Raw genomic sequence first — 23,101 nt, forward strand, 5'->3', positions numbered from 1 at the left:
AGGGGACCAGAAAGAAAATAATATTATTGAGATACTCAAGGCTGTGGAAAGGGAATCCAGGTGTGAAACTGGACACTTGGAAGAAACCTGTGGAGGGGGCCCAGATCCTGGCCTTAGCTGCAGACAGAGTAGCTTTGTGCAGGCACATGAGAGCCAGTGTGCAGCAGAGCATGCCAAGGACACCTGGACATTCAAAGGGAGCTTGGCTCCCCCTCAGCAGAGCATGCCAAGCTGGAGCCCACACGATCCAGAAAGAGCCTGTCACTGGGGCAAAGCCTTGAGTCTGAGGATGCTGCCCCAGGGAGTGACCAAAGGTGTCCTGCACTACGGGCTGTGTGTGTGCAGGACATCACGCCTGTGTGTCCGGGGACGTGCTGCCCCACCACTCGGGTCCGAGTGTGCACACACTGCTCCAGCCTAATCAGGACAGCGCAGGAAATACGTGCAATATTGCCGCAATTCTCGACACGTCCCCACCTGCCTGTCAGTGGGATGTTTGCTAGTGGAACGTCAGTGCAGTTGAGTGATGCTGTTAGTTCCTAGAACAGTGTTGTTGGTTCCTAGAACAGTATCTGCTCCCCCACCAGTCCCACGCTGCCTGCACTCCTGCTCCCACTCACGCTCTGGTTTCCGTTAACCTCACAGGAGTGGGGTTACGCTCCCTCCACGAAGATCTTTTTTTTATTTTTTTTTCCCGTCGTGTTTCAGGCTTTCTGTCTCTTCTACTCCCTGGGCAGCTGCCTCCTAGCTGGGAAGTGGGTGGCTTTTGTTCCAAGAAAGCTTAAGTGAGGTAATGGCTCAGAAATCGGTGTTAGATCAAGGGTTGGACGGGATGACCTCGGGGGTCTTTTCCAACCCAGTTGATTCTATGATCCTATGATTTCACCGACTAGAAACAATTTATTTTTTTTCCCACTTTCCAGGGGGCCGAGGGGCCCCTCGGAGCCGCTCCGGGGCAGGCGATGCTGCTGCGGCGGCAGAGGAGACACCCTTTGGGGGGAACACCCCGGGGCCCCGGCGGGGGCACAGCCGAGGCCAGGGCGCGCTCCCGCGCACGGCCACGGCCGGGCTGCCCCCGCGCGCGCTCCCGGTGCCGCGCGCTCCCTGCCCGTGCCCGGGCCCGCGCCTGCGCGGAGCGCGGCGGTGTCATGGCGGTGCCGGGCGGAGGTGGGACGGGCCGGGATGGCCGGGAGTGGAATAGCCGGGGATGGCGCGGGGCGGCGGGTCTCTCCATCCCCTCTCCCCCGGCAGCGGGTCCCCGGGCTCCCCCAGCGCGGGGGCACGGGCCGTCCCCGGTGGCACCGCGCGGCGGTGCCGGTGCCGGGCCTGGCCCCGCCTGAGGGCCCGGGGGGGCTCCCGGCACGGCGCCCCCAGCACCGGCCGTGTCCTTAGGGCGTGAGGGATCCCGGGGACGGGGGCGGGGGGGGGCTGAGGGACCCGGGAGTCCCCAGAGCCCGGGGCAGTGCCAGGCCCCGTGAGCTGTGGCTGGACGCGGGTCCCGTGCCCGGGGCGGCTGCAGGGGCTGCGGCACGGTGGTCCCGGCACTGAGCCTCTCCAGCTGCCCGCAGGTGCGAAGGACGACTCGTTCAGCGTGCTGGACCTGGCAGAGTACACCAAGAACCGGCCCTGGTGGCGCAAGATCTTCGGCCCCAGCTCGGGGTCGAGCGCTGAGAAATACAATGTGGCCACGCAGCTGGTGATCGGAGGGGTCACGGGATGGTAAGATGTGCTGGGGTTGCCCTTGCTGCTCCAGGCAGGCACTGGCTGGGCTCTTGGGAACACGCTGACAGGTGCAAGGGGGCCATCTGGCAGTCATTCAGAGGAGGCAGGTGTCCAACTTGCTCAGCCTGCTGTCCCCTGGCATGGTCTGCTGAGCTGAGGGACGTCTTAAAAGCTATCTCTAACTTGGAGCTGAAGAACTGAGACTGTCTCCTAAGGAGGGAAATGGCACCAGTCTTTAATTTTTTTCTAACTTCTAGCATAAGGTGGTGGTGTTGAATTTAGGACAAGCAGATATGAACCTCTTGGAACAAGGATGCCTTCTTATCTGGACGTGCTTCAGGCATCTGCACTAAAACCTCCCTGAGGTCATGATTCCCAGGGTTTCATATCACTTGTAGCAAGTTCTGGGGCTGATGGAGTGTGGCTCTATTTGCAACTTCACTCCCACACCATTGTTTGAGTTGAAAACTTTGTATACTCACACTGCTTTGCTTGTTGCCATGCCCGTTGTCTTCACCTGACACCAGGGTGACTGTTTAACTTCATTTTCTGATGGAAGTGAGAGCTGGCCACCTTTCCCTTGTACCTTCCCTAAGTGTATTCCAAAATGGGTAAAGGCAGGTGCCTGTGGTGTTTGCAGTGTTGATAAGGGAACTGTGTTCCAAGCAAAGTCTGGTTTGGGTGATACAACACCCCAGCCCTTTGCTGCATGGCTGAGCAATGGGGTGGTGCTGGCTTGAGTTCTGGTGGCTGCAGTAATGCCTTTCATGTTGGGAGCATGTAACCCATTTTGGAGACTAGTATGGCTCTAGACCACTGCTGTCTGCTTGTTCCAGCATTCTCCTCTTCTGAGAAATGAAAAGGAAAAGCAAGCAGTTGTTTGGGCAACAGAGAAGCTTTTCTAGTGATCTGCTCCCCGTGCTCTGTCATGGAGCAGCACGTGTGCTGCCTAATTTCCCTTCAGAGATGATACCGGTTAAAAAAAAAAAGCCCAAAACAAAACCAGAAATCACTTGCTGATTTTGGTGAAATCAAACATTTCTGATTAGAAACATGTCTCTCTTCCAGGAGAAGGGTGGTGTTGAGGAGATAAAAATCAAACTGCAAAAGGCTGAATTGTGACAGCAGGAAGTGAAAAGCTATAAAGCATCAATTTTTGGCTGGGTGCAAATCCTTCTCTCTGATTGCACATGGGGTTCTTCTGCTGTTCATCTGTCTCCAAGTCTTGGGTAACTCCTGCCAAAGGCAGTCTTGCCTGTGGGAAGCATGATAAGGAGTGTGTGTTTGGTGTCTCATTCTCCTGACTGGATCCTGGTTGATTTGCAGGTGTACTGGATTCGTCTTCCAGAAAGTCGGAAAGCTGGCAGCGACAGCAGTGGGAGGTGGTTTTTTCCTACTTCAGGTGTGTATGAACAGCAGTCCAGGCTTTCCAGGAACTGTGCTGGTGGGGATGAAGGGCTGTCTAGGCCTGTTGGGACATGTGGGGCCACTCTGCCAGGAGTTTTGTGTGGCTGTGGATGTCAAAGGAGTGTTCCCCAGACCACATGGATACAGCAGCAAAGCAGGATCAATGTGCATAAACTTCAGGATTGCTAAAAGGTGCAGATCCACGGAGGATCTGCTACCAAAGGCCAGGCCAAGGGCACAAGGGGCTGTTAGTGCAGGGGCACCTGAGTGGAGCATGAGACAGCCCTCAGCTGCAGTGAACCATGGTGCTGCTGCAGGACTGTCTGCTCAGAACTGGCTAATGTACTGAGCCCTGTGCCTGTGGACATGGTGTCCCTGCAGGAACAGCCCTGGATGTCAAGGATTTATCCGTTTCTGTGACATGCTTCCTTCAACCTGGCTACTTCAGGAGTCTGGCCAGCACAGATGGGGCTCTCTGTAAAGCACTGGGGAAGAGGAGAGAAAACAGAGGTCTCTCTCTGTCCTCAGCCACTTCTCCTGATTTCTAATAACCCTGGCACTGAGGGAATCTGCTTGGATGTGGGCATCTGGCTCGTACATCTTGCAGCAGGCAGAGCAGCTCTTAGGCCCTGTTCAGCACTTACCTGTTTGCTCCTCAGGCAAACAGGTAAGTTTTGTGTGTGGCTCTGCTTGATCTGCTGAAAGGGAAAAGCTTGCTCTGAGCAGGGGGACTTCCAGTGCTGAATCACCCTGAGCAGATAAAATAGTTTGAGAGGAACAGGCTATTAATAGCTGTGTCCACCCACAGCAGCAGGAGAACTGCAGAGTCCCACCGATATCCATGGCAGTTGTGAGGGGGAGGTGATGCCAGCTTTGTGTTAGAGAAGAGAGGCTGAAGCAGGCTAAGCTGCAGGGTGTACCCTGCTGTTTGGGGACTACTGTGGGAGACAGATGTTGCAGGGGAGTTTATACAGCTCCAGGGGTGGCCATCTGTCCAGTTTTTAAGCTGATGTGCCCACCGGACTAGTGTGTGGGAGGTCAGGGAACGTGAGTGGGTGAGGAGGTCTTTTTAGCAATGGTCGTGCAGGAACTTTCTTTCCAATCCTCAAAATTCTAGATTGCAAACCACACGGGATACATCAAAGTGGACTGGAATCTGGTACAACGGGACATGAACAAAGCCAAGGAGCAGCTGAAATTTCACAGCAGTGGTAATAGAATGCCTCCAGAAGTGAAAAGCAGAGTGGATGAGGTGAGACAACTCTCCCAAGGCTTGTGCTGGAAAACAGGATTGACTCCTGAGCTGTTACGGATCTTTCATTACGCAAATATGAGGATGCTGCATGGCAGCAAAACTGGAGAGATGGCAAAGGCTGTGGGTGTTGTGTACCTAGACTTTAGTAAAGCCTTTGACACTGTGTCCCACAGGATTCTCCTGGAGAAACTGGCTGGATTGCCGGGCCCAGGGGGTGGTGGGAAATGGAGTTAAATTCTGGCTGAGGCCAGCTGTATGAGGTTCAACCAGGCCAAGAGTCAGGTCCTGCCCTTGGGTCACAACAACCCCCTGCAGCTCCAGGCTGGGGCAGAGTGGCTGGAAAGTACCCGTGGGGAAAGGAGCTGGGGGAGCTGGTCCACAGCACCTGAACATGAGCCAGTGTGTGCCCAGGGGGGCAAGGAGGCCAAGGGCACCTGGCCTGTGCCAGCAACAGTGTGGCAGCAGGACCAGGGCAGTGACTGTCCCTTGTGCTTGGCACTGGGGAGGCTGCTGGTGAGAGGGAAGGGGAGGTCATTAGGTTGGATACTTCCCCAAACCTGAGCAGTGGCATCTCTCTGAGCATCACTTGCCTTGAAGAACAGAAAGAGCCTGAGGGATTTCTTCTTGTGGGGAGGGTAGGTGGGTGACCTGTGTTGCTGAACACTGTTGCCTATTCTCTGCCCTGCTTAGGTGATCATATTTCTAAAGAAGAATGTTATCCTGACTGGAGGGTTTGCTGGAGGATTCTTGATCGGAATGGCATCCTAGAAGCTGCACTCGACTCTCCTTTTGTGCCCAACCTCCCCTCCCCTCCTGTACTGCTGTTATCTCTCACTTAGAAGTCAAAGGATGTTGCCAACAGACTCAGTCCCTTCTGCTCACAGGTTCCAGCCCTTATTTCTTACAACACTGCTTCTGATTTCCACATTTTTCATCAGTCTGGGCTGTCAGTGTGCTGGGATCAGTCTGAAAGCTTATGACTCCCAGTGTATCATTATGATTCCTTTCCCCACCGAATATGCCCAGTCCCAAATTTTCTGATGAGTTGCAATCTCATAAACATGTAGTGGCAGAGAAATCTTTTAAATGTGCTTTCCACAGGCGCTCAGGACTCTCACATGCACACTTGTCTGCCAGTATATGTGTACAACAGCTGTCAGCTGTTCACCGTTTAGCTTCCAGTATTCCTGCCCTGGTACCTGGGAAACCTGTGCTTCCCTCTGCACACAGGTGGTCTGTGCAATCCAAAATGTGGTTGGCTGTCCTGGGGCGAATGCAGAAGTGTCAGGGCACAGCCTGAGCTGTGTCCAAGGCAGGTGAATAAGGATTCTCCTGCCCTCCCCCTGCCATTGCACTGCACAGATGGCTGTTCTGCTTCCTCTCTGCTGTTAAATTTCCCCGTAGTGGAATTGCAGCACTGCACTGCTGATGGAAACTGAGTCTCCAGGCCCTTTCCTCATCATGCATTCTGAAAGCCACCAAGCTCCCTGTGCTGTAGAGCACCTTCTCATTTGCCACTTGACTGCTCAGCCTTTGAGAGTCTCTCCTTCCAGCAGGCCCGACCTGTCTGGCCCTCTGACTGGTGTTTCTGTTTCTACCATGACCTTCTCTGGTCACTTTGGCATTGAAGAGCAATGGTGTAACCATGTGAGGCAGGGTGGTAGACAGGAAATGTATCCCTGCTTGGGGTATGTTGTACTGGGCTAGGGTTGCCAGCTCTACTGGAGCAGGGGGATGATGTGAAATCTGGAGCTGAGTCCTTTACCTGTCTCTGCAGAGCACACACTGCATCTCCCTGGCCTCTGCAAGCAACTGAAATGACAAAACTATTGGGAAAACCAGGTTGTAGTCTTGTGGGAGTGGCTCATTTGCATACTTTCTGCCTTGGTTATGTTCCTTTCTTCTTTGTGTTTGCCATTTCCACAAGAAAGGCTGCTTGCTTAATTCCATCAGCTGCAGCCCTTCTCCTGCAGGTGATGAGGCAGCCAGGTGCAGAGCTCAGCTGTTTTTGGACAGCCTGGCCCAGTGCAGCTGTGTGCAGAGCAGAACTCTACTAGAATTTCCACAAGAGAAAATTACAAACAGAAATCCCTCCGAGGTATTCTGCAAGCATGGAGATTTGCAGGCCAGCACGGTGATGTCCTCCAGCAGGTATATGTGGGAGTTCTGGCCCAGAACGTGGGGTTTTATGGGAAAGTCAGCCCATCCTTCAATGGGAAACGCTGGGAACAGTGACACTCAGGGGTGATTGGTTTGCAGCACCTGGATCAGCAGCTGCACCCCATTTCCAGTGCTGTGTGAGGCATTTGTGATCTGCTGCTGGTGCCCTCAGTATGGCTGGAAATGGGATCTTCCCCTGAGAGCTGCTGGAAGAGCTGAAACAATGGGTTCTTCCACCAGAGGTTTTGGAATGAGCACTTGCAATTGTTAATTTTGTTTCAGCTCTGTTGATTGAAGTGTCAGGGTAGCAACACAGTGATTAAACTGAGGTTTTCTCTCATTCAGAATCTGAAAAGAGGCTGCAGATAACCAAGAGACACAGGTTGTGTCTTTGCTCCTGTCCTGCCACACGTGGCCAAGGAGAATGAGGGAGTATCTGGGCTCACATCCTTTTAACCATGGCCTTCCTAAAAGCCATCCAGGACTGCAGGGATGATGTGATGCAGCCAGTAGGTCTCCAGTAAATTGGTGTTTGGCAGTGGAGTGACAGATGGTGGTGGTCGTTTTGGGGGTTTGGTTTGGTTTTTTTTTCTGTAGTACCTGCGGAAATGGATGTTCATGAATGGATACATTTGTCCTGCAGGGTATCCCTTGTTCCTGTAGGGAAACAGCATTGCTGCCCTTTAGCTGGGTGGGCTGCATAGCACAGCTTCTTCTGAGATGCACTGATGTCCACAAAGCTCAAAGCAAATCACTAACAGACCTTAGGAATGTTTTCCAGGCTCAAATAAGTCACTATTTCTGCCCAGCCCTAGGGAAGAGTGTACTGGGGTTCTGGAGTCCCAGTTTGCTGCTACGGAGAGAAATGGCCCAGAGGGGGAGCTAAAACGCCTCAATTGCTGCTGGAAGGAGAAACAAGTAGCAAGTTCTCGTTGAGTTTGCTGTGAATGTAGGCAGGGAGTGGACAAGGACATCGGGATGTGGCAAATCTTTCTGCTGTGCCAGTGTTGGGCTCGTAGCTGGCACCGTTTGATGCTGTGGGCTCCCACTCAAAAGCTTTGATGCTGAATCAGCCTCTGTGGGGGTGCATTTTCATTGTTGCAGGTGCCAAGATGAGGTGTCCCTCCCCTCCCCACTCCTGCTCCTTCTAGTCTTGTTTAAACAACTTCTGACATCTGTTACAGTGCGAGAAGATTTCAAACACATTAAGCTTTTAAAGTGGTTTTATATATTGTATGTAAATGCTTGTTGAAGTGATATTTTATTAAACAGTTTTGCTCTAATAGCTTCTGTGTGCGAGGTCTGTTGGATTATTGGGAGCCAGCATGTTTTTGTCTCACTCTGTGTGTTGTGCTTGACTCAGGGCAGCAGCTACAGCCAGTCCAGTAGCAGGAGTCTGGGATGTGCCCAGGTGGCCAAGGTGGCCAACAGCATCCTGGCTTGTGCCAGAAATATTGTGGCCTCCAGGACCCCCTGACAGGACAGTGGAGCCAGGTGGGGGTCAGTCTCCCAGGTAACAAGTGACAGGACAAGAGGGAATGGCCTCAAGTTGTGCCAGGAGAGGTTTAGATTGGATATTATGGAAAATTTCTTCACTGGAAGGGTTGTCCAGCCCTGGCACAGGCTGCACAACAGAGCAGGGTGGAGTCACTATCTCTGGAGGGATTTAAGAGGTGTGCACATGTGGTGCTCAGGGACATGGTTTAGTGATGGGCTTGGCAGTGCTGGGGGAAGGGTTGGACTCGATCTTAAAGGTCTTTTCCAACATAAACGAGGCCACCAGCCTTCCTTCTTCTATGTGGGTAACCATGGGCTGCCTTAATAAATTCCTCTCCTTGATCATCCTTGCACCAATCACCTATATTCCCAAGAAGTGGGATGCTTCTAGGGCAGGAGGTGATTCTGTTGCCAGCCTGGGTTCAGCGCCTCTGCTGAGCAAGTTTATTCCACCCAACTAGAAATGGGCATGGAGGCAAGGCTTTTTCTTCTTCATGGGTGCAACAGAAGCCTAAATATATATTTCTATTAGTGACTTTCTTTTCACTGTTCCTGCTCAAGTAGGGCAAAATGAAAAAAATTAGCTACTTGTTAGCATTTGAGCTGCTTCACAACATTGTCATAATTTTCCCCTACTTTTCAAGGGTACTAAACCCCCCTGTTTGGTCTCAAGGGATTATTTTGGTGGGGGGGGGAGGGCAGTGGGAAGGGAAGACTAACCCTATATTATTCTGATCTTAAGCCCCAGTTATAAAAACATCACGCAGCTTCTATTTAAACATGATGATATCACATGTGGCTCTGGCAGCCACACTGCCCAACAAACCAACCAAGCCGAGACCACAATTTGTTCCAGTCGTTTTATTTTGTATCATGGTATTTCAGAGTCAGTGAATACAGATGGTTTGCTCTTCTAGGCTTCAATACACACAACTATTGTGCCTAGACCTCAGTGGTCTGTTTATAGAAGCTGTATTTCATAAGTAAGTTGTACTTGCTCACAGCACAAAGTCCTTGACGGCTAGATCTAATGACAGAGTTAGGGCCTAGTGGGTGTGGAGCCTGATATTGAGGTGCCTGGACTCCTGCTACAGGGGACAGCGAGACAGCTCTGAAGGGCGGTGCAGGAACCTGTCTACTGAGCTCTTCCTACAGGTCACAGGAAATTCTGCTGCATGGGTGAGAGCTTCTGGAAAAGCCATCTCTCCTGGGGTCCAGACACAGCCGGATTGTGGGTGAGTCTGGAATGCTGTGTGGAAAACCAGTGCCTACAACTGCTTGTTCAGTAAGCAGCGCCTAAGTCAGTTCTTGGATCTAGCCCAGGGCTCTGTGACAGGCCTTTGGGTTTCAGCAGGTTGAACTAGACTGGGTTCATAACATATTGCTTAAAAGGTGTTCAATTAGACATAATTTATAAATTTTGTATCAACAGTCAGATCTTTCAAATGAATATTGCTTTTTTAAAAAAATATCCTATCCCTGTAGCAATCCCTGAAATAATGTTCCTGTAACATCTTTGTCATGCAAATAGCAGCGTGTAGGCAATTCAAATATAAAATAAACAGGTCTGCCCAGTGGCAAAGGGAGGCACTTAGGCAAAGTGACTTGTAGTCACTCATGATCTATGCAAGACTTAGGAACAATCATCAGACCTGATTCCCACTCTTGAGCTTAAACCACTGGACAGGCAAACGTTGTCTGGAACTACTGCGTGATGGCAGCAATACCTTTGTTGTGTGAAGATGGGCTTGTTTCATGTGTCACATTTAAACTCACTCTTCTGAGCTCATTTCCTGTACCTCTCGCTCCAGGAGCCAGAATAACTTGGTTCCAATTCTCCATTTTAAGAGCAAGGATGGATCAGAGTAAGGTAAGCATTCTAAAAACACTGAGTTGACTTATCACAGGTGTGATGCAGAGGCAACATAGATGATGTTTTCGTATAGAAGGTACAGTTTGTTAACCAGGCCATCTGTTGGTACTGTTATACTTTTTGGTGTGCCGAACGGTGTGTTCTAGGAGCAGTCTGGCTCTCCTGAAAGTCTAAAGAAGGCTTGAAAAAACACAGACGAGCTCTGCAGGTGAGTCCATGCTCCAGCACCCGCTGGAGCTGCATTGTGTTACTGAGGTGGTGGGGGAATTCCTTCTGAAGTCACCTTAAACTTCTGTCTCTCCCTTTCTTCTCTCTCAAACCCTGAACAACAGACGGATCTGCCCTGGCTGTACCGGGCGCAGCACTTCCGCATTTCCTGAAGCACAGTTTCACACTTGGACTCCAGGTAGTTGTTCGCTGGAAGAGATGAAGGAGACACTGAGTCTGCAGAGAGGAACAGGCTTTGTTCCCAGAGGGCACACACCCAGCCCAGCTCCTCAGCTGCTGGGCAGCAGGTTTCTCTGACAAGCAAGAGCTGCTTACAGGCGTTTCATCGTTTTCTCTGCTCTACAAAAATCTCTCTTTAGGTTGAGCTCTCTAAAGCTCTGGCCAAAGGCTCTTGGAGAGAAGCCCTGCAGGGATGTGAGCAGGCTGAGTCTGGCTTGAGTTAATAACCACCTGCCTGTCTGCCTGGGAACACAGGGCGTGTAGAGCCACCCACGCTGCCCTGGATGAGCTCCACAACCGCTACATAGCTGCCTCGCCCCCCACCCCCACCACTGACTTTTAAAAGACTAAAAGAAGCAACAGCAGCATAATGTGCTGAGAGCTCCACCAGGTGAGTTAGGAAGAACTCTTTCCCATATGGCTCAGCTGCCTTGGCACAGAGGAATGTTTTCTCTTATTCATTCTCTTATTCATTCCAAAAGGCAAACCCTTTTCCAAGAAGCAACCAACATTTTATTAAAATATTGTCCTCCGCAAGTAAAACCTGTTCTCCCCAACTCCAGGTCCCCAAAAAGATTGTCACAGAACATCCCTCACCCCTGCAAACATTCAGCTAATAAAAAACCAGCTGTTAAGGGTCTCCAGAGGGAGACCATCTCATCCCTTGAGGACAGATCACATACACCCAACCCATTCCTGACAGGTATCTGTCTGACCTGCTCTTAAAATGCCCCCTGGAGCAGCTCTGCAGTCTTCTCACACAATCCAACTGCTACCTCACTAACCACTCTTACAAGAGCTTTATTATAACTCCCCCTGCCCAGAGCTGAGTCCCAGGACTACACCTGGGATCTCACCACCAGCATGGAAAACACTCTGAGCACATTATTACTAACTATCTATTTTGTACTAATTGGGTCTCATTAGTTACAATTAAGGCAATTCTGTTAAAATCAGACATTATAATTTTGTTTGCTTTGCAATCGGGTGATCCTAATGTGCTTCCTTTCTTCTCAGGGTGAAAGGACAAGGTTAAGTTAAAAGAATTAAGTTCCACCAAAAATCAGGACACCAAAGATAAAAAGACACTTGGTACCTTGCAAGCATTTCTGTATTTCACAGGCTTGTTTCTGGCACGGATCCTTCTTGGACATGTTCAGAGAACTAAAATGATAGGAAAATGTTACTGTAGAAACAAGGTGCTTTTCAGGGAGTGGGGGGAAGACAGTGTCTTAAAGCCAAAGCTTTCAAGAGGTCCCAATTTCCCCCACGGTCACCATTCAGAAAACATCTATTGCTGCTTGCAGATGACAGCCAACATACACAAGAACTCTCTGTGTCAGGCTAAAGGATGATAATGTGGACAATGAATATGGGAAGGTTTATGTTGCTACATTTAAAGGCCTTTTTCTTTTCTCTGGTCACAATGTGTCTTTTTCCACTTGGATGCACCAAGATTCCAGCAAAGATTCAAATTAACATGTCTGACTGGTTTTTAACAGTTCTGTGTCTCTAGACCTTATACTAAACCACATACTTAAGGGAAGGCCTTCTCTGTGAGCTCTACACAACCAAGGATTCAGTGTTAGTCATGGAACAACAGCTGGAGAAGGCATTTAAAAAAACAACCAACAAAGCTTAGATGTATATGCCCCATAAAGCCAACAAGGAGGGCTTTTTTTGGTTTGTTCCAGGAAATTCCCTCCTTCTGTCCAAAAAATCCCACCACCAGATTGGAGGGCAGCTCCACCTTGTTCAACTCCCTAGAAAGCAGGATTACACTCAATTTGACTTTCTGTGGCTGTGACACCTGTAACTGTGATCCTCTGTGACAGATACAAAGCCAAGCAAAAGCTGGTGGTACGAGCAGTTGAATGGGAGACCTCAACAGGAAAGCACCACTCTCACTGGAAGTGGTGGTAGGAGTTCAGCTCCCTCTGAGCCACAGTTCAGCCTCTGCTCAGAGCCAGGGAGCTGCTGCCTTTCCAATTTCTGACAGATCACCAGCTCACAGCACTTTTCAGTATCACTGGGGCATTATTTCCAGCATCCTGGCCAAACTCCACTTGGGGCAATTACATTCTGCCTACCTAGAACTCCCCCTGACGTTTCACTTGGTCACAATACTCCTCTTCACTGCCTGTCCTAAACTCTTGTGTGATGTTGCTGTGTGTTGTTTAACTGCTTCCACCTCAGAGGTGGCTGCATTTCAGTGGAGAGAGAATCTTTTATTGTACAAAACAGACAATGGCATCTTCCTAGAGCCACTGCTCCTGAAAGACAAAAATTCATATTAAAGAAAGACCGGGAGTAAACAGTGCACAGTACAAAGCAGGGGTAATGTCTGCACATACCAGATTAATCCCCAGGCACGAGTTTAAGCAGCAGTTCTTCAACACCACCAAGCTGTAAGTGACAAGGAAAAGTTCAATACGTCTACAGTAACTGTGCTTGAGCTAATGGACTTCAACAAAACAACAGTCCTTTGCCGTCCCTCAGGGATCTCAAACGACTTCACAAACAGGCATGACTATGGTCTATTGTTGCCACCATCCTTACCATGAGATGGTGCTCTATCTCCCAAACGCGAGAGTTACTATCCCTGTACTGCTCACCCTGGGACAGCTGCCACATGTGAGGCAGCCGGGATGGGGGGAGCTGGCTGGGTCGCAGCGCCTCACCCAGGGGAACCTGAACTCTTTGGATCCGAGCCCTCAGCATACCTTCCTCCTGGGGGAAAGCAACAAACAGAGCAACAATCAGTTACCGGCAGCGCAGCAGGGGCACCTGAGACAGCAATGCCACAACCACCGGGAAGCTCAAAGCACACACTTGCCTCTTCCGCAGCCACGAGCCAGGTTTTGCGGTGCTCATCGCAGTAAACCCCCACGCGCCGCACCCAGAGCCGGACGGGAGGAGCGCCGGCCTCCCCCCCTTCTGCCATCCCTCGGGCACTGCAGGAGCTCAGCGGGACGGCCTCAGCCCGCGGGATGCGCGCATGGCCTCGTCAGCTCCGAGCACATCCACGGGGAGAGCTCCCGGACCTGACAGGCAGCTGGTGCCTGGCTCGCTGGAGGAGATGCTACGGCCTGAAACGTCCCTAAAAGTCAGCTGGGGAGGCTGAGGTGGTGCCTAAGCCAAGAGAAATGTCAGGCCAAGTTGTACACCAGGGCACGGGTGCTGTGTGGCATTTGTAAGGCATTCTGGGGCAAAAAGGTGCTATTGGTACGGAGTTAGACCCTGTGAATACTGGCTTTGCTCATTCCACTAACAGTCCTATTAACAGTCTTTGTGCAAAACGGGGGGGTGGGGGGGGCGAAATAGTGGTGGTCTAAATTCCAAAAGCAAATCTTGTGACAAGAAGTGGGATGAGCTTAAGGATGAAGATCACTCTGGAGACAAAGCATGGAGCTCGGTGTGCACGACCCTCGCAGCTGGAGCTCGCAGAGCCATCACCGTGCAGGGTCTTGGTCTCATCTCTCACAGGGGTGGCAGCACTGTCCAGTCACACACAAACTTCACAGGAGCAGCTCTGGAGACTCTTGTCATTCGGTTTTTAGCTGGTCACAGAGAGCCTCCAACACCAGCAGGGGCAGAGGAGCTTTGGGCATTGAGGTGGTTCCTGCTACTGGATTTTTTGTTTAGCAGCACGTTTATCTGTGTGCCAGTGAGGTCAAGCTGAGCCATTAGCAAATGGAGGGCAGGGGAAATGGTTCTCTTTGAGCCCTAGAGGAGGTAATCAAAATGGTACAGTCTTCATCCTTTATCTAGGTTTAAAGTAGAACAAAGTTAAGCTGTAACACATACAACATCCTCCTGCTATGAAGCAGATGCAATATTCTTTATCCCCGTGAAACACAGTGGTCTTCTGAAAACTTGTAAGGTTATAAGGCATATTTCAGACAGGAGCAAGAAAATCTGGGTACAAAATAAAGGAGGGAAAGTCAGGGAGAGAAAAAAAAAATTGTTATACATTGGGTTACATATATAACAGGAAATACAAGTCCATGTTGCTTTCCATATCTCACATCAGTGTTTCTCTACTTTTTGGAATCAAAGGAGCACTCAGCTTTCTTGAGAACAAAACACCAACCACGGATCAGCCTGAACAGCACTGTCACAGTATTTTCATTCCTAACAAAGAAAACTTTGAATGTTCTTTTATGGTTTCTTTTTTCTCCCATTCTGTTTTGTTTCCTTGCTTGATGTGTGGGGATGTGAATGTGCACTCTACAGAGCACCACTGTTCTGAAGACCATCCTGTGACGTGGGGCAGCCATTCCAAGCAGTGCCCCAGCAGCTGGACCACTGGCATTTAAAGAAATGTGACAGCAGGATGAGAAGCCTCACAAGGCCTTCAGGAATCAGCTCTGAGGGTTAAAGGGACACTTCTTTAAGTCTTTTCCTTTCTGCTTTACCTGAAGTCACTTTACAAATTTAAACCCCTGTGTGGAAATCACTCTGCCCAACAGTGAAACACAGCAACTGCCACTGCTCATTTTCAGTCAGCTGAATGTAATCACCCCGGGTGGAATTTGGCCAGGATACTCTCCTACTCTGCAGCAAGCTGCCAAAAGTTCCATCATGACCAAAAATGCTCAAGAACTTGCTTTATTGCTGGAATTTCGACAGCTCATCATCCCCAGGACCAGAAGGCTCAAGACTCCGGTAATAGAAAAACATGACTCAGTAAGTGAACTGTGCTTCCTACTGCAAGTAAACTCTCCTGGAAGGTCTCCTATCCAAATACTGACCTGGTTCAGCCTGGCTGAACTACAGGCAGGGGGGCTAAAGCACAACATGCATGTTTGTGTTCACTGTGTATGAGGATGGCAGCGGTGACAGACCCAGGACGGACAGAACGAGCTCTCGTGCAGAGGACACTGTGCAGAATGGGCAGAGGTCAATTTGTGGTTCGCCCTTTGCCCCACCTGATTTGTCCCAGTTTTCCCCAGAACTCCACAGCTCTGAGTTCAAAGTTCAAAGGCCCAGTCTGGCCCACTTAGTGCCACAGAGAAAATCTTGGGGTCAGGCAGAACCGTCAGTTGGGGTTTGAGGTGGGACAGGCCTGTCTGCAGCACCCAAACGCACCACAGAAACAGGAGATGCCACGAGCACACACTTAGACACTGCACCTGGACACACACACAACTCCTCTTTCTGCAGCTTTTATCAGAAAGCAGCAACAAAGCCTGAAGGAAGACATGGGTGGAAGGAGAAGTGAGCTTACTTATCTTTTAAACAAGTTTTAAACTCGGGTTTCTTGCTTCATAATCTGTTAAAAACCCAACACAACACAAACCCAATCAGCTGAAAGCTGCAGGACTGCAGCATCATCCTTTGACAGAGATTTTAATGTTCCCATCAACATAACTGCAGAAGGCTGAGCTGTCTAAAGGGTTGTTTTGAGCAGGTTCAAAGCCTGATCCCTGCAGAGAGGAATAATGCTGGCAGGTATTCTGTCCATCTTAGCATCAGTCTTAGAAGATTAATGCTGTTCTAGGATCTGGGTGGATTTCTGAGCCACACAATATATGGATAAATGTGAAAATGGCCAGAAGGAGGACTGCAGCTTGTGGTGAAGACAATTTATTTGCTTTTAAATCGGGTACATTAAAATAATTTTAGGAAAACAGTGAAAGAAATTGCTCCAGACGCTGCTTGGGCCACCCTAGAGCTGGAGCTCAGTGTGCTGAACAAACTGCACCCTTTATCACCTTCTGTTTCAAAAGGTAACTGGGTCAGACTGTTAGAAGGGTTCAGCTGCCATTTGGGCAGCAAGGAGAGGTGCTGCTGACACAGTTACAGCTCTCAGAGCAAAGCTGCCCAGCCCGGCCTTCTGGTGGGGTGTGACAGCTCCCCCGGGGAGCTCCAAGGGTGCTGGGCTCTCCCGAAACACCAAGCCCGGCTCTGGCAACAAGTCAGGCATCTGGTGAGCTGTTTGCTTATGTGGGCACTCTCTAAAGCTTCTTGCTGGGGGTCTGCACTCTACTCTGCCCGGGGCGAGCCCCTCTGCCCCCACTGCGCTCCACCCGACCTACTGAGGGTACGGATGCTCACCGACCAGCCGGGCTGTCCAGCCGCGCGGCGAGGGCAGGTCGAGCTTTGGTGGGATCTGAAGAGACAGGGAAACAAAAAGAGGATGACATAATGCGGGGGGAGCCAGGGAGAGGCACGGGGAGGGCGAGAGGCGCAGGGGCTGGGCCGGGCCGGGGAGCGGGCGAGGGGGGCGGTGCGGACAAGGAGGGCCGGAGGGGCGTGGGGTGGTGGCGCAACACATCGGCAGAGCCCTCGCGCCCCTGCCCGCGCCGGGCCGTGCCGGCGGGGCTGTGCGGCGGCCCCGGGTGGGTGTGCGGCGGGCGCCGGGCCGGGCCCGCCATGACCTACCTGCACCCGCGCCGTGACCGCCGCCGCCGCGTGCGCCGCGCTAAGCCTTCCCCCGCCCCGGCACCCCGCCGCCTCCCCGCACGCCCCCGGGGGGGCGGACCCCGCGCCGAGCCCAGCCGCGTTGAGCCGGGACGGGTCGGGCCAGGCCCCGCCCCGGTCTGGCCTCGCCGCCCGCCCCCGGGCCCCGCCCGCCCCCGGGGCCCGCCGCGGGCACTGGGAGCAGCGCGGGGCGGCGGCGGAACCCCGGCGGCGCCGCTCCCGTGGGCGGCACGGCCCTTCCGCCGCGCCGCACCGCCTCAGCGGGGGCCGCGCCGATTGGCCGAGCGGGCCCGCCGGCGGCGCTGCGATTGGCCCGGCCGCGCGGGGGGCGGGGCCGGGGGCGGTGAGGGGAAGGCAAGATGGCGGTGCAGGCCGTGCACCTGGAGGCGGACGCGTTCCTGGTGTGCCTGAACCACGCGCTCAGCACCGAGAAGGAGGAGGTCATGGGGCTCTGCATCGGAGAGGTACCGCCCCGGGGGAAGGGCGCGGCGGGAGGAGGCGCTGCCCGGCGGGTTTGGGGCTCTTTAGCACCGTAGTGTTTGCCGTGGTTACTGTGTAGTGCTTAGGACAAATACCAGGGATTAACGCACCTTTGCGTTAACCCCCTACATCTGTTACTGTTGCCTTATTTACCTGTATCAGTAATTAATAGCTGCTAGCAGATGTCTTAGTTTTGAGAACAAAGAACGGTAAAAGAAGTTCATCGTGACCTGACCGCATGTGTGAGATACTCTCAAGGGGAGAAGATTCGTTAGAAGATCCAGAACCATAAAAGGGAAATTTGGGGAACGGGATGTTCCCGTATGACCTCAAAAGACCCCAAGTCATATTCAAATTACTCCAGTGAAATAGTCGGCACGTATGCATGTATTCGGGAGGCGTGATGAATATGCATCAGAAATGTGATGAATATGTATTAGCGTGATGAAAATGCATTAGTTTCGTGGCTATACCCTGCTCTGTTTAGTTGCTGGGTGTGCATTTCCGTGGAGTTATCCCCGCGCTCCCAGAGCGCTGAGTAAAGGAATGTCGGCTTTCTAACCCAACGAACTGGTTGGAGAGTTTATTTCTCGGCTCTCAGTGTGACAGTCAGAGCCAGGAGAGCTTCCCCTCTCCGTGTGCCCCTGTAAGAACCGGCCCTGCCCCGCGGGTGGGTGTCTCCCTGCCAGGGCAGTGACTGCTCTCCCTCTGTGGGCAGGTGGACACCAGCAGGATCGTCCACATCCACTCCGTGATCATCCTGCGCCGCTCCGACAAGAGGAAGGACCGCGTGGAGATCTCCCCGGAGCAGCTCTCAGCTGCCTCCACCGAAGCAGAGATATCCTTTAGTGCTTCCCCTCACACCTCTGCTGATGGGCTGCGGTTCACACTTGCTCTGCTTGGCTTGAAGCTCTCAGCTGCTCCTCCTGCAGCTGCTGGGCTGGGAGGGCTGTGCTGGCACTTGCCTTTCCCTGGAGTTGGTTCCAGCACGTGCAGTGGAGCTGTGTTATGAAATTTTTGTCGGTTTTGTGTGTTTGGTGACAAGTAACTCTGCAGTGTGTTTGTTGGGGAGGGTGGCACTCCAGCAGGGAGGCATAGTGGGAGATGAAAGGTCAGCAGGTCTCCAGGTGGGGCACTGGGGAGCCTCTTCTCTGCACACACTTGGGAATTCTGGCTTGCTCAGCTGCTGAAATATTCTTTACTGCCACGTGCAAGCAAAATCCAATTTGCTTCTTCAGCAGTGACTCCTGAGGGTGCTGGGGAAGAGGCTCCATCAGCTCCCTGCCACGTGTCTTGTCACCCCTCCAAAGGGACCTGTAATTCTGTTGGCTGATGAGAAGCTATTTTAAAAAACTCTGCTGTTTTTCCTGGTACAAAAAACTCCTTCCCTTTGCTCTGCTGGTTCCAAAAGCTCCTTGACTCCCACACAGGTTGGCTGAGATGACAGGACGTCCCATGAGGGTGGTGGGCTGGTACCACTCCCACCCCCACATCACTGTCTGGCCCTCACACGTGGGTAAGAGGAGCCCTGAGCCTGGGTCTGGGTGAGCCCTGAGCTGGGGTCTGGGTGGAACTCCCAGCTGGTTGATTGTGGGATTCACAAGTTCCAGAGCTGCACATTCCAGCAGTTCAGGACTCTGTGTCTCAGACATCCCCTGGTAGGACCAGACTGTCTGGGTGGGCTCCAGGGGCCTCTGTCAGTGCAGCCCCATAACTGTGTGTGCCCCAGGGACTCAAACATGACTCAGAGCAGCTACTGCTGGTGCTACTGTTCTTCCAGATAGAAAAAACAGACCCAGGGTGTGGGGAACAGCAAAAAAAACTGTGGGAATTCTGGGCCTCCTGTGGTGATTTTTGACGTCTGGGCGTGTTAATGCAACACTGAAAAGTTCTATGAAGGAAGTGCACGACTATGTTGTATGTGCTGGACTTTATGGAGACCTGTGGCACCAGGCTGATCCTGAGATCATTTCTGGTTTTGTGAACTCACCTGGTGTATTTAAGATTTGCTACTTAATTACATTTTAAATTGGATCATTTTTTTTTTTTAATTTAGTCACTCAGAATAAGGACTTAAAGCTTGTGACACTTGTTACCAAATTCCAGATCACCCTTCAAAAGTTGGCAAACCTTTTCCCACTGCTCCAGGTGACCAGTGCAGTTCTCATTCTCTCATTCCTGTGCCTGCAGATGTCCGTACACAGGCCATGTATCAGATGATGGACCAAGGCTTTGTAGGGCTGATCTTCTCCTGCTTCATCGAGGACAAGAACACCAAGGTAGGAAACTTAAAAATGGCATCAAACCCTCCAAGTGCTCGTGAGGAGCATCAGGGCAAAGCTGAAGTCCCTGAGTGCACCTGCAAGAAGGAAAGAGCTCTACTGGGGGCACGTGAAAAGCCCAGCTGGAATGGTGGTGTTTGGATTGTGACAGTGACAAATGAACAAGTGTTTAATCCTCTGTGCTGCCCCCAGCCTGCCCAGGGGGGCTGCAGCAGCTGCTGCACTGTGTGTACACTGAGATGGACCAGTGGGCAGCTGTTACTTCAGATTTTTTTATCATTAGAGGGTTTGTCAGTGTCTGCTTTAAGCAGCTCCAGCAGTCCAGTCACAGCAAAAGGTCTGTGCCTTTTCAACCTGTTGGAATTCTGTTTGAAAGCATATTCTGCTTCCTAAAGGAATGTGTGGTTTAGATGGGTTTTTGCACTTGAAATCTGACTTTCTGCTGTCTCTCTCAGACAGGCAGGATTCTCTATACCTGTTTCCAGTCTATTCAGGCCCAGAAGAGCTCAGAGTGAGTACAGCAGAAGAATTTTCTGTCCAGTGTCTGGTTGTATTTCATTTTGGCTCTCAGTATCAGGTTGTATTTCACCTTGTCCCTCCTTTCTGGGTTGTCTCAAATAAGTGGCTTCAGGGCCTGTCATGAGAAGCAAATACTGTTCAGAGATGCCTGCATGAGGTCTCCTGACTTCTTGTGCAGGCTGATGGAAGAGAATGTAAAGTTTAACTTACCCTAGATAATTTATTATCTCAGGATTTGGGGTAGGTTGCTGTAGGCAGGGTGGGGTTTGTGCTGTAACCTGTTGTGTAGAAGCCCCACTTTTTTACTTCCAGCTCTAGAGGCTGAGCCTTCAGGCTCCTCACTGACCACACACACTGTGCAACATGTTGTCAGTACTGGCCACCCAGTTGCTTTAGCATCTTATAATTAAAATAAAACAAGTGTATAAAATGCTTCCCTTTGGCTGCCAACTTAGGCATGTGTTCCCAAAAGTGGACGTGCAGCTCTGCCATGTGTTGGACAGACTGTGGTAGGTTGTAAAAGTTGTGTTTTTTCTCTGCTGCTTTGAAGTTAATTTTATCTGAATCTCTTTCAGGTACGAAAGGATTGAAATTCCTATTCATGTTGTCCCCCATGAAACCATTGGGAAAGTGTGTCTGGAATCGGCTGTGGAGCTGCCCAAGATCCTTTGCCAAGAAGAGCAAGATGCCTACAGGAGAATTCACAGGTAACAGCAGTGGGGCTCTGCACCTCTCCAGGACTGTCTTTGCTGACGTGTTCTACTGTTGCTGCACCATAACCTTTGCAAAGCTGTAGAAGATGAGAAGGATTAGCAGCTCATGTGCCTCTGTAGAACTGGTTGAATAACTGAGGCTGAGGTTACCAGCAGAATGTGGGATTTTGTGATCACGGGTCAGTTGTCCTTGTGAATGTGCAGCAGGTGAGGAGACTTGGAGGCACCTGTGGTGTGGGCAGTGACTGGCAGGCAGTGGTTCTGCAGCCTGGATTTAATGTGCAGTTCCCTGGCTTGTCCCTGACCTGCTTTCTGTTCCTTGTCGTAGCCTCACCCATCTGGACTCTGTAACCAAGATCCATAATGGCTCAGGTAAGGATTCCCTTTTTGCATGTGACAATCCAGGGTGCTGCTCCCAGAGTCAAAACAGTGAAGTCTTGAGCAGGGCTTGGTTTGGCTCTAAATTTGGGGGGCCTTAGACTACACATGTATAACACTTCTCCCTTTGCCATAAAAGGCCACTGTAAATAGCTAGAAAAGTACAAATAATAGCTTTTTTTCCCCTTGCCACACTCTGAATCACAAAGGCTGTATAACCCAGAGAATTCCCCGAGATAGTTATCTTGTTATGTAAAATCTAGTTAAGGAACATAACTGAAAGTAAATACTTTATAGGAAAACATCAAAGGCTGTAAAATAACCTAATCCTGCGGTCCATGAATGCTGTTGTGTCCTTCAGCCTTTGTAGAATTGGTTAAAATTACAACAGACTTCAGGATTGTTCGGGTTTTCTGAGTTTGGTTTCTTTAGGTTATTTTTTCTGTTGGAACAGCAAGGGGGATTTGGGATTTGTTGAGAGTTACAGTGTTGTGTGGCTGAGCTGTACACACGCCTGCATCTCCTGGCACTTCATATGAGCTGTGTGGATGTGACACCTTTGCTTTTGCCAGTGTCACAGGGTGCATCTCAATCCCACTTCTGTTGCAAGATAATTATCCCATTATCCATTCTCACGCGTTTAAGAGATGAGGCATTCTTTGATTCCTCTAAATTTAGAGATTAATTAGCAGCAGTGACGACTTGTGTGCAGGTTTCCAGATTTCTGCTGCAGGTCTGTCATCCCTCCCCCGGGTCAGACTGAAATAGCATTTCCCTGTTTATCAAGCTGCTGGTTCTGACATTCCTGAGGGGATGTGTGGTTGGCAGGGCCAGCGTGGTGGAAGGTTTCCTTGGCTGTCTGTGACACTGTTGGCTTTGGGGTGGTTTGTAGCACACTGAGTGTGTTGTGTGCTGCCCTGGCATGACGTGTGGTTGCTCTTTGCAGTGTTCACAAAGAACCTCTGCAGCCAGATGTCTGCCATCAGTGGGCCCCTCCTGCAGTGGCTGGAGGACAGACTGGAGCAGAACAAACAGCGGGTGCAGGAGCTGCAGCAGGAGAAAGAGCAGCTCCTGGAGGAACTCGCTGCTTTAGAGTGAGGAGGAAATGCAGACCCTTCAGAAAAGAGACATGTAAAAAAATCTACACCACCTCCTCCAGGCTGAAGGGTGGCCCTGCATTGCCTTACAGTGAAGGCTGTGCCTCTTCTCCTGCAGCACAGAGCACGTCTCCAGGATAAGGACTTTGTCTGCCCCAGCTTGGAGCAAAGCAGGGCTGTCTGCAGGTGCTGCAGTGGTGGGGCTGGGCAGCACCTGAAGAGACTCCTGTTCTGGAGGGCACACAGTAGGGAACATGTTGTTTCTCCCTTCTCTATATTTTGATAGAAGTCTTACTGCTTTACATGTATTCCAGGACCCTGGAACAGGAGGGTTAGAGGGGAAAAGTGTGTCTCTGCAGTCATATCTGATGCTGCCAACTTCTGCCTTCTTTTAGTAGCTTCAGTTGACCATGATCTTATATCTAGTAATGTTCTGGACTGCTGGCCATCCACCCAGGCAGGTAAGAGGTGGGAGGGAAGCCTGGGAAGAAAGAGACCTGGAAGAACTTTGACACAGGATCTGTTCAGCATATGTCAAACCAAATAAAGAATTCCAAAGCTAGAGCTGTTTGGAGTAGAAATGAAATGAATGCTACGAAGTGCCAGTGCCTGCAGTTTTTGGTCCATCTCTGCTCTCTTCATGTGATGCTGTTGTGAGCCCAGCACTGAGGTTCTCTGTGAAATCAGCTGTTTCTGCTGCTTCAGTGACAGGACTGTGGTTCCTCCCCAGAGGGAAGAAGTTTAAGATGCTGGGAAGAGAACTGGTAGATATACAAGCCTGTTGTTCTTAGATGCTGAACTTAATTGTTAAAAATCTCTTAAGACTGGAACAAAATAGCTGTTGT

At 51.0% G+C, this 23,101-nt stretch overlaps 4 protein-coding genes and 1 long non-coding RNA gene across 9 annotated transcripts; 2 read left to right on the forward strand and 3 right to left on the reverse strand.

Moving 5' to 3' along the window:
• Positions 1-1,090: 1,090 nt before the first annotated feature.
• FUNDC2 (FUN14 domain containing 2) lies at positions 1,091-7,829 on the forward strand. The gene is made up of 5 exons (XM_051783338.1): positions 1,091-1,167; positions 1,569-1,719; positions 3,049-3,124; positions 4,247-4,381; positions 5,075-7,829. The coding sequence occupies exons 1-5, from the start codon at positions 1,149-1,151 to the stop codon at positions 5,150-5,152; spliced, it is 459 nt and encodes a 152-aa protein (XP_051639298.1). The 5' UTR covers positions 1,091-1,148; the 3' UTR covers positions 5,153-7,829.
• A 1,058-nt stretch (positions 7,830-8,887) lies between these two features.
• On the reverse strand, positions 8,888-16,742 carry CMC4 (C-X9-C motif containing 4). 5 transcript variants are annotated; one of them, XM_051783290.1, is made up of 3 exons: positions 16,422-16,742; positions 11,458-11,525; positions 8,888-10,331 (listed from the first exon to the last, which is right to left on the reverse strand). In XM_051783290.1, the coding sequence occupies exons 1-3, from the start codon at positions 16,739-16,741 to the stop codon at positions 10,162-10,164; spliced, it is 558 nt and encodes a 185-aa protein (XP_051639250.1). In that variant the 5' UTR covers position 16,742; the 3' UTR covers positions 8,888-10,161. The 5 variants fall into 5 exon arrangements, with proteins under 5 accessions (XP_051639250.1, XP_051639257.1, XP_051639265.1 ...); XM_051783297.1 differs by having other exon boundaries at positions 16,403-16,742; XM_051783305.1 differs by lacking the exon at positions 16,422-16,742 and adding an exon at positions 13,198-13,263.
• Positions 11,458-13,333, reverse strand: MTCP1 (mature T cell proliferation 1). The gene is made up of 4 exons (XM_051783351.1): positions 13,198-13,333; positions 12,921-13,091; positions 12,716-12,767; positions 11,458-11,525 (listed from the first exon to the last, which is right to left on the reverse strand). Exons 1-3 carry the CDS (start codon positions 13,303-13,305, stop codon positions 12,720-12,722), a joined length of 327 nt encoding a protein of 108 aa, XP_051639311.1. The 5' UTR covers positions 13,306-13,333; the 3' UTR covers positions 11,458-11,525; positions 12,716-12,719.
• A 357-nt stretch (positions 16,743-17,099) lies between the features above and the next one.
• BRCC3 (BRCA1/BRCA2-containing complex subunit 3) lies at positions 17,100-22,818 on the forward strand. The gene is made up of 8 exons (XM_051792909.1): positions 17,100-17,251; positions 17,986-18,105; positions 18,696-18,783; positions 19,458-19,546; positions 20,005-20,060; positions 20,644-20,775; positions 21,110-21,153; positions 22,106-22,818. The coding sequence occupies exons 1-8, from the start codon at positions 17,147-17,149 to the stop codon at positions 22,255-22,257; spliced, it is 786 nt and encodes a 261-aa protein (XP_051648869.1). The 5' UTR covers positions 17,100-17,146; the 3' UTR covers positions 22,258-22,818.
• On the reverse strand, positions 22,548-22,889 carry LOC127473386 (uncharacterized). Its single transcript, XR_007905436.1, has 2 exons — positions 22,770-22,889; positions 22,548-22,737 (listed from the first exon to the last, which is right to left on the reverse strand). It is a non-coding gene; the product is annotated as an uncharacterized LOC127473386 (long non-coding RNA).
• Positions 22,890-23,101: the final 212 nt, after the last annotated feature.

This window comes from Manacus candei, unplaced genomic scaffold, assembly GCF_025592945.1.
Source record: "Manacus candei isolate 608988 ecotype Guabito, Panama unplaced genomic scaffold, ASM2559294v1 h1tg000003l, whole genome shotgun sequence".
Lineage (NCBI taxonomy): Eukaryota > Metazoa > Chordata > Aves > Passeriformes > Pipridae > Manacus > Manacus candei.

Bases quoted from the DNA above. Each gene is read 5' to 3' on its own strand.
- MTCP1 (XM_051783351.1), bottom strand. From the start codon at position 13,305: ATGGCAGAAGGGGGGGAGGCCGGCGCTCCTCCCGTCCGGCTCTGGGTG. The intron at 13,092-13,197 runs GCAAGTGTGTGC...GCTTTCCCCCAG, and splicing joins GGCTCGTGGCTGCGGAAGAG to GAGGAAGGTATGCTGAGGGC. The intron at 12,768-12,920 runs GTAAGGATGGTG...TGTCACTTACAG, and splicing joins AGATAGAGCACCATCTCATG to CTTGGTGGTGTTGAAGAACT.
- BRCC3 (XM_051792909.1), top strand. From the start codon at position 17,147: ATGGCGGTGCAGGCCGTGCACCTGGAGGCGGACGCGTTCCTGGTGTGC. The intron at 18,106-18,695 runs ATATCCTTTAGT...TGACTCCCACAC, and splicing joins CTGCCTCCACCGAAGCAGAG to AGGTTGGCTGAGATGACAGG. The intron at 20,061-20,643 runs GTGAGTACAGCA...AATCTCTTTCAG, and splicing joins CAGGCCCAGAAGAGCTCAGA to GTACGAAAGGATTGAAATTC.
- FUNDC2 (XM_051783338.1), top strand. The intron at 1,720-3,048 runs GTAAGATGTGCT...GTTGATTTGCAG, and splicing joins ATCGGAGGGGTCACGGGATG to GTGTACTGGATTCGTCTTCC. The intron at 4,382-5,074 runs GTGAGACAACTC...TGCCCTGCTTAG, and splicing joins TGAAAAGCAGAGTGGATGAG to GTGATCATATTTCTAAAGAA.
- CMC4 (XM_051783290.1), bottom strand. From the start codon at position 16,741: ATGGCGGGCCCGGCCCGGCGCCCGCCGCACACCCACCCGGGGCCGCCG. The intron at 11,526-16,421 runs GTGAGCATCCGT...CTATCATTTTAG, and splicing joins CTGGACAGCCCGGCTGGTCG to TTCTCTGAACATGTCCAAGA. The intron at 10,332-11,457 runs GTACCAAGTGTC...CATCTCTTCCAG, and splicing joins AATACAGAAATGCTTGCAAG to CGAACAACTACCTGGAGTCC.